At 43.1% G+C, this 9,218-nt stretch overlaps 1 protein-coding gene across 1 annotated transcript in view; it reads left to right on the top strand.

The window, feature by feature from the left end:
• The window catches only part of RPA2 (replication protein A2), a 23,128-nt gene extending 14,976 nt beyond the window's left edge, over positions 1–8,152 (top strand). Inside the window, exons 5-9 of the mRNA XM_003799829.3 lie at positions 385–459; positions 968–1,084; positions 5,055–5,162; positions 5,339–5,433; positions 7,513–8,152. Of these exons, the coding sequence (XP_003799877.1) occupies positions 385–459; positions 968–1,084; positions 5,055–5,162; positions 5,339–5,433; positions 7,513–7,597 (480 nt within the window). The 3' untranslated portion in view covers positions 7,598–8,152. The remainder of the gene's footprint in view (positions 1–384; positions 460–967; positions 1,085–5,054; positions 5,163–5,338; positions 5,434–7,512) is intronic.
• Positions 8,153–9,218: the final 1,066 nt, after the last annotated feature.

The raw sequence follows: 9,218 nt of genomic DNA, 5'->3' as shown, positions 1-9,218 counted from the left end.
ACCTCTAACTCCTGGGCTTTGGTGATTCCCTTGCCTCAGCCTCCCAAGTAGCTGGGACTACAGGTGCTGCCACAATGCCCAGTTACTTTTTTGTTGCAGTTTGGCCAGGGCCGGGTTCAAACCCGCCACCCTTGGTACATGGGGCCCAGCACCCTACTCACCGAGCCATAGGCACCACCCCATGTTTGTTATTTTTTATAGAGACAGAGACTTGCTATATTCCCAGGCTAGTCCCAAACTCTTAGCTTCAAGTGATTGTCCTGCCTTGGCCTCCCAAAGTGTTGGTATTACAGTTAAGAGCCACAGCACTTGGCCTAGAAATTTTAAAGAGGCTTTCACCAGCATCATTAAAACCTTAGTGATATGTTTGTATTTTATCTTTAGGACACTGGTAGTGAAAACACTGTGGTTCCTCCAGAAACGTATGTGAAAGTGGCGGGCCACCTGAGATCTTTTCAGGTAAAGTCAGAATAAAATAGCAGTTAAAATGAATTTGCCTGAAGCAATTTCTGGATTCATGTCTGGGTTTAGGATGCTTGACGCTTAGGGTGTCTCCATGTTTAATGGGACATTATTTTATTATTCTGTTCTTCCAAAGGAAGTAACTTGTTTTTACCTTAATATAAAATTAACTGAATGGTGGGGAGAGAACAGATTCTCCACATATAATGCCAGCTATGGCATCTGTTAGGTGGAGAAGGAAAAACACTGGATTCAGTCAGGAAAATAGACTCTGCTCAGTTGTGGAACCTTGGTAAAGTCATGAATAACTGAGCTAGTTTCGCTTTTTTCCCCTCATTGTTGACTGTATTTGGATTGTCCCTGAATTCAAAATTTTAAGTATGTAACAGACATTTTTCTCCTACTGGCAAAATAATATTACTGAGAAAAGAGCCACAGTGTTTTGACCTGAAATTGATCCAAATGTGCTCATGCTTTACTCACACTTTTCTCTTCATTTTAATAGAACAAAAAGAGCCTGGTGGCCTTTAAGATCATGCCCCTGGAGGATATGAATGAGTTTACGGCACATATTCTGGAAGTGGTCAATGCACACATGACGCTGAGCAAAGCTAACAGCCAGGTGAGCGGCTTCACCCTTCTAGCTTTTTCTATTCCTTGGAAGAATGTAGACTGCTTTTATGCCCCAGCTTTCCTTTCCTCGCCATTTTGAAGGTTGGATCAGAAGAAGGGCATCACTCAGTCTCAGAATACTTTCTTCATGAGCTCTGTCATGGTCTTTTGTTCCCAATGGAGCACTGTTGTTTCTCTCAGAATTATGAGTTCCTCTGACCCCACTAACCTGGATGCCTGAGGCCTAAAACAGCCGTCAGGTATAGATATATAATTACAGACTGACTTCTTAGCACCAGGATTCTCAGTCTGTGTTCAGAGAAAACCCCAAGTAGGACAGCATTTAGCTGCTTTCCTTCCCACCTATTGGCTGTGTGGAAAAATTATGTACTAGTTTTTTTCCCCTGAAATGACATTTCTTGGTTAATATTGAAATTTCTCCATATTTTTTTTTTTTTTTTTTGCAGTTTTTGGCTGGGGCTGGGTTTGAACCCACCACCTCCGGCATATGGGGCAGGTGCCCTACTCCTTTGAGCCACAGGTGCTGCCCCAAAATTTCTCCATATTATTTTCTTTTTTTTTTTTTTTTGAGACAGAGCCTCAAGCTGTCCCCCTGGGTAGAGTGCTGTGGTATCACAGCTCACAGCAACCTCCAACTCCTGGGCTCATGTGAGTCTCCTGCCTCAGCCTCCCAAGTAGCTGGGACCACAGGCGCCCGCCACAACGCCCAGCTATTTTTTGGTTGCAGTCATCATTGTTGTTTGGCAGCCGGGGCTGGATTTGAACCCGCCACCTTAGGTGTATGTGGCTGGCACCTTAGCCACTTGAGCCACAGGCACCGAGCCTCCATATTATTTTCTGTTGTGTGAATTGACTTTGGCAAATCCACCTAGAACCATGCACAGGGTTGTTGATCATCAAATGACTCAGGTAACAAAGTAGAGGATTGGTTACGGAAATAGAAAGTGGAAAACTGATAAGCCATTAAGAAGACTGTTGCATCCTACTCTGTTCCATGCACTTTGTTGACCACAGGGCCACAGATAAACTTATTCCTTTATCTGAAAAATATTTATTGAGCCTCCATTGTGCCAATTATTCTTGAAATGCAGCTGTGAACAAGATGGATACAACATCTCCCCCTCAAGTTTACATTCTTGGGAGAAAAAGGCAATAAACAAGAAAATTGATGTATAATTTTAGGTAGTTTTCAAATGAACACAAACTTTGAATTTGAATTTACATTTGAAATAAAATAGAGACGAGAGTGATGGCAGAACAAGCATAGTACAGTTTTAGACAGAGGAATAACATTCCAAGCTAGAGAATAGGAGTGCAAGGACCATGAGGCTGGAACAAACTTGGCATCTCTGAGACCAGCAAGAAGGGCGGAGTGTCTACAAATGACAAAGGAAGGGTTGGGGATGTAGGTGAGGAGGCAGGACTCAATCACATGGGGTTTGTAGACCACGGTAAGGATCAACTTTCTAATTCTAATTAGAAAAAAGTTAGAAAGTTGTTCTAATTGGTACTAAGCCTTTAGAAGTTTTCAACCAGGGTGTGATGTGGTCTGATTTACCTTTTTTTAATTTTTGAGATAGAGTCTTGCTCTGTTGCTCAGGCTGGAGTGCTGTGGTGTCAGCCTACCTCACAGCAACCTCAAACTCCTGGGCTTAAACAGTCCTCCTGCCTCAGCCTCCTAAGAAGCTGGGACTACAGGCACCAGCATGATTCCTAGCAGATTTTTCTATTTTTAGTAGAGATGGGGTCTTACTTTTGCTGGGTGCAGTGAGAGGGATTGGACCGTATATGCTGTGAGAGCCAGGAAGGAAGAAGATGACTAACTTGGCTTGGGGAATGGCAGGGAAGGCTTTACAAAGGCAGTGGCAATCAAATTGGACTTTGAAGGATTGAAGAACAAGATGCGTCTTTACCAGGCAGAGAAGAGGAAGAATATTCCAGACAGGTAAAAACATGTTCAGATCAGAAGCTTGTTTGAGGGAGGCAAGAAGTCCAAGGGTAGCTGGGAAGTAAATGTGTTGAGATGGAGTGGTCAAAAATAAAATATGGGGGCAGCACCTGTGGCTCAAAAGGGTAGGGCGCCGGCCCTATATGCCGGAGGTGGTGGGTTCAAACCCAGCCCCAGAAAAAAAAAAAAAAAAGTTTAAAAAAATAAAATAAAATATGGATTTTGACATTGGCTTCTAGATGTGGTGGGTCTAGAATATCTAGTTTTATATTTCACAGGCAGAGGGAGCCACTTGAAAGCTTTTAAGTAGAAGAGTGGCATGACTAGAGGAGGCTATGACTTGTAGCTGTGGAAGGGTTGATTAGGGGCTGAGGAACCAGGAGACCAGAGTGGTGAGGACCCACTAGAGCTACACACTAAGAAGTAACAAACTGTGGTGTGACAGATTGTGGAAGATGAGTGGAGATGTGTTTGAGATTGCTAACTGAAATGGAATATAATAAGAGCAAGCAGGTTTGGAGAGGAAAGAAAGGAATTTTATTTTACTTTGAAGTGTCTGCAATATTTATGTTGAGGTATCTGGTTAGATGGTGTCTGGGATAAAATCCGAGGGGCCCATCAGCCGTTTGGGAGATAGTAGAGGGATACTGAGATTAGTTCAAGAAGCAAATGGAGAACCGGAAGAATATAGTGTGAAGAAGCCTAAGGAGAAACACATTTCAAGAGGAATGTGGGCAGCATTGTCTGCAACTGAGAGGGTCAAGTATTATGAAACCTGAAAGAGACTTTTGGATAATTGGTTGAAAAATCATTAATGACTTTGATGAGGACAGTTTGAGAGGTGTACTTGGGGAGAATCCAAACAGTGGTGGACTGACGGATGACTAAGGAGAAAGAAAAATAAAAATGGGGTGGCGCCCGTGGCTCAGAGGAGTAGGGCGCTGGCCCCATATGCTGGAGGTGGCGGGTTCAGACCCAGCCCTGGCCAAAAACAAACAAAAAAAAAAGATGACTATAGAATATTTTAAGAAATTTGGTAAGGCCAGGTGAGGTGGCTCATACCTATAATCCTAGCCCTCTGGGAGGCTGAGGTAGATGGATTGCTTGAGCTCACAGGTTCAAGACCAGCCTGAGCAAGAGCCCCTGTCTCTAAAAATAGCCAGGCATTATTTTGAGAGCCTATAGTCCCAGCTACTTGGGTGGCTGAGGCAAGAGGATTGCTTGAGCCCAAGAGTTTGAGATTGCTGTGAGCTATGATGCCATCAAACTCTACAGGGCAACTGACTAAGACTCTGTCTCAAAAAAAGAAAAAGAAAAGAAATTTGGTGGTTGGCCAGGCACAGTGGCTCACACCTATAATCCTAGCACTCTGGGAGGCCGAGGTAGGCGGATTGCTGGAGTTCAGGATCAGCCTGAGAAAGAATGAGACCTGTCTTTACTCAAAATAGAAAAACTAGCCAGTTGTAGTGGCGGGTGCCTGTAGTCCAGGTATTTGGGAGGCTGAGGCAAGAGGGTTGTTTGAGTCCAAGAGTTAGAGGTTGCTGTGAGCTGTGATGCCATGGCACTCTACCCAGGGCAACAGAGTGAGACTCTGTCTCAAAAAAAAAAAAAAAAAGAAAGAAAAGAAAAGAAGTTTGGTGGTAAAAAAGAAGTAAAGAGAAGATGGTGGGGACCCTGTCTCCTTTCTTTGCCTAGTTGACAATGAATGGTTGAGCCCCAAGGACACCATTATAGCAGATCTCCAGGTAATTTTCTTCCTGTTTCCTTTCCTCTGGTTCCTTTCTGAAGAAAAGGAATCTGAAATATCTTTCTCTATGATATTATCTACTTCTGGGGGTTACTTTACCTTCCTATGAAATATTCATTAGGTAATAACTATCCTTGCCTATGTAATTTGATATTGGGAAAACTTTGCTTAAATTGTTTCATATAAGCTGCTTATTAACAAGCTATTTGAAATAGTAAAGACTTGGTGGATATTCTGATGTTATGAATTTATTTCTTAATTCAGCCCCCACCAGGGAGAGTACCCATCAGCAATCCAGGAATGAGTGAAGCAGGGAGCTTTGGTGGGACTAGCTTCATGCCAGCAAATGGCCTCACTGCGGCTCAAAACCAGGTAAATGCCACCTGAGTGGCTCCAAAAATGTGAATAAGATGATCTTGAATTTGATTACTTCATTGGTGATCTAAGTCTAAGTACCTAGCTTACTTCTTTCTTATTAAGGGACTCAGGTTTGCAAGGGTGAGCTGATTCAAAGTAGTTGCTAAAATGTTTTTGATCTGAATCTTCAGGTGCTGAATTTGATTAAGGCTTGTCCAAGACCTGAGGGATTGAACTTTTATGATCTCAAGAACCAACTGAAACATATGCCTGTAGCCTCAATTAAGTGAGTATTTGATTTCTATGAGGTAGGGCTCCAGAATTATACCCTTTCCGCCCCACCAGGGTTTCCTGGCAATGAGAAGTGAGTTTAAAAAGTAAAGCAGTTAACAGGAAGTTGTTTAGACATGGTATTACTCATCACATCACTCATTCATTTGTTCATTCAACAAATACCAAGGTCCATTATGGGGGGCTGGCGGGTGGATATAATTCTTAGCAAAAATTGTTCTGATACTTCATGGGATTTAGTCTGGAGGAGTGAAGTCCTTAGCTCCTAGTCCTCAGGTGTATACCCCATTGGTGTTACCGTCCCCACTGTGGATATATTAGGGTATCTGGTCCTGAAGCCATTAAACAGTCAGTCCTTCCGGCATCTTACCCTGATTCCATCATGGATAAGCAGCCTCCTAATTCCATTGTAAGGGACTAATCAGACAAACTGAGTACTATGGTGCTTGTGATAGTTTTTATTACTGTAAATCAGTTGATATTCTAGGCTCAAATAGAAAAGAAATGCTCAGGTCTAATTCTATTTCCTGTCCTGTGAAATAAGAATAATAATTCTTATCTCAGAGTTGCTGTGATGAAAAGATGCATAATCATAGTCACATAGTAGGTGCTCTGTAGATTGTTGGCTGTTATTAAATATGTCGCTGGCACTGACCCTGCAGGCCTTGAAGAGTTTAAAAGTGTCATACTGTTTTTTTTTTTTCTCGGAGTCTCACTTTATTGCCCTCAGAGTGCTGTGGTGTCATAGCTCATAGCAACCTCCAACTCCTGGGCTTAGGTGATTCTCTTGCCTCAGCCTCCCAAGTAGTTGGGACCACAGGCACCCACCACAGTGCCCGGCTATTTTTGTTGCAGTTTGGCCAGGGCTGGGTTTGAACCAACCACCCTTGGTATATGGGGCCGGTGCCCTACCCACTGAGCCACAGGCACTGCCTGTCATACTGTTTCTTAAAAGACCTTTCCTTTACTTCTTAGAGAGGGAGCAAGGGGATTTCAGTGTTTGGGTGAAAGGAGGGACTTTTAAAGATAGCTGTTTATACTATGAAATTTTACACATAAGTGTAAGGTTGACTGCAGATCTGGTCCTTGTCTCACTTTACTTAGGCTGGTGTGTAAGAATGGCCCTATTTTCTTAAGTCCTAATACGTAGGTCATTACAAAAGTTTTGAGATACACAAAAATCAAGAAATGTAAAATCAGCTCGGCACATGTGGCTCAAGTGGCTAAGGCGCCAGCCACATACACCTAAGGTGGCGAGTTCGAATCCAGCCTAGGCCTGCCAAACAACAATGATGGCTGCAACCAAAAAATAGCTGGCCTGTGGTCCCAGCTACTTGGGAGGCTGAGGCAGGAGACTCGCTTGAGCCCAGGAGTTGGAGGTTGCTGTGAGCTGTGATGCCACGGCACTCTACCCAAGGGGATAGCTTGAGGCTCTGTCTCAAAAAAGAAAAGAAATGTAAAATCCACACAGGTAGAAACAAATGAAGCCCTTCCAGCAACACCGATAAGCCTAGCAAGGTGAAACTTTCACAGGTGAATAAGAAAAGACTGTCAACTGTATTTCTTGGAAGTGAAATAATGGACCATAACGTGGTCTATCTTGGTAGGGACCTACATAGCCATTATCTCTATGGATGACATCAGTTTTGCAATTTTACTGACATTTCTTCCTGGAAGAGCCTTTTATGAGCAAAATCATTGTGAATTCTTCTTAGCTAAAATATAAAAGTTGGAGGCCAGACATGGTGGCTTACACCTCTAATCCCAACACTCTGGGAGGCTGAGGTGGGCGGATTCCCTGAGCTCACGAGTTCGAGACCAGCCTGAGCTAGAGTGAGACCCCCGTCTCTAAAAGCAGTTGGGCATTGTGGCGGGCGCCTATAGACCAAGTTACTTGGGAGGCTGAGGCAAGAGAATCACTTGAGCCCAAGAGTTTGAGGTTGCTGTGAGCTGTGATGCTACGGCACTCTACCAGGGGCAACAGATAGTTGAAAGTAAGTGAAATTTGCGTATTTGTCCATATCCAAAAGGCAGTTTTGCATTGGTTTGAAAATGAACTTTGTTTTCTTTCTAGGCAAGCTGTGGATTTTCTGAGCAATGAGGGGCACATCTATTCTACTGTGGATGATGATCACTTTAAATCCACAGACGCAGAATAACCGGATCTAAATTGGGGACCTATTTTCCAGCTGATCCTATTTTCATAGTCTTTTTTCTCCAGCTGTGCATATGTTGGCCATGTGACTTCTGGGAAGTAGGTTTCATCTGTAAAGGTCTCAGCTGACATCCTTTTGAAACTTACTACTCTTCTGTGTTTTGTTTTGTTTTGTTTGCTCCAAGTATAATTGACAGGGCTATCACCCGGAGTGAAATTTCTTGAAGAAGTTACAAATAAGCTAGTTACAGCATCAGAACAGATAGAATAAAGAAGGCTGCTACCATAAGAGTACTCAAATAATGCTGGGGTGTTTCTGTTCCTAAAATGTTTCCCACTGAAAGAAGAAGAGTGAGACGAGGCTCTGTGGGCCAAGTAATACGCTGGCCTCTTCCTGTTTTTTGTTTCCCACTGTTTGTGATATTACTTCCAGAATTGCACTTTCCCTCACCTGCTTGTCATGACTGTTGTTTGTCATGATAGCATGTTTATATGAACATGAAGTTCAAGGGCAGAGGAGAGGAAGAAGTATCACTGCATTTTGTACAAAGTAAATGCATTCATGTCTAATAAAAGAGTTCTGTTGTAGTACTTATGAAATGTTCTCATCTTTCTTTCTAAACTGGTGTAATTACTGCTTTACCATCTGAGGCAGTGTAGTATAGTGAAGCTGGGCTTTGAATCTGGCTCTCCCACTTTTTGGTGGGATCTTGAAAAGTCCATATGAGCTCTGAGAGCCTCCATTTCCTCATGTATGAAGAGAAAACAGTGTTCTTTCCTCATAGGCTTGTTGGAAGATTGAATAAAATATCTAGATTGCCATTAATAGGGATTATAAGATGGCCCTATGTGTTGAATCTTTAGCAGTGTGTGATCATGTAACTGAATTGAATATCTACCATTTGACCTAAGATGAGACTTTCCAAAAGCCTGTGGCCATTTTCTGGCCAACTTGTTCAGCTCTGTTTCTTTCTTTTTTTTTTCTTTTGAGACAGAGTCTCACTATGTCACCCTAGAGTAGAGTGCTATGGCATCACAGTTCACAGCAACCTCCAACTCTTGGGCTTAAGCAATTCTCTTGCCTCAGCCTCCGAAGGAGCTGGGACTACAGGCACCCACCTCAATGCCTGGCTATTTTTGGTTGCAGTTGTTAGTGTTTAGCTGGCCCGAGCTGGGCTCGAACCTGCCAGCTTCAGTGCACGTGCACCGTGACCACTGTGCTACTGGTGCCAAGCCATTTTTCTATTTTTTTGTAGCAATGGGGTCTTGCTCTTGCTCAGGCTGGTCTCAAACTCCTGATCTCAAGCGATCCTCCTGCCTCAGACTCCCAAAGTGCTGAGATTACAGGTATGAGGCACCACACCCAGCCCCAGAGTTGCCTTTGACAACTCTAGAAAGCAAGCTACATCTTGAGTGAAGGAACCAGTTATGAAGGTGATGATGTGCAACATGCAAAAGAAGTCTATATTTGCTTTAACTAGTTTTCTAAATGAGATTTAGCAGCTGTGTAGAGAAGTCGCCACCCCCTTGCTTTCTAACAGTAAACAATAGTCTGTACATACAGAGTAGTTACCATCTGGGGAGCAAAGCAGATGCTTAAAACTCAGTCAACCAGTATGTTCATT

This window comes from Otolemur garnettii, unplaced genomic scaffold, assembly GCF_000181295.1.
Source record: "Otolemur garnettii isolate 467f Iridium unplaced genomic scaffold, OtoGar3 scaffold00156, whole genome shotgun sequence".
NCBI lineage: Eukaryota > Metazoa > Chordata > Mammalia > Primates > Galagidae > Otolemur > Otolemur garnettii.
Note: the sequence above shows the minus strand (reverse complement) of the source record. Positions and strands in the feature narration are given on the sequence as shown.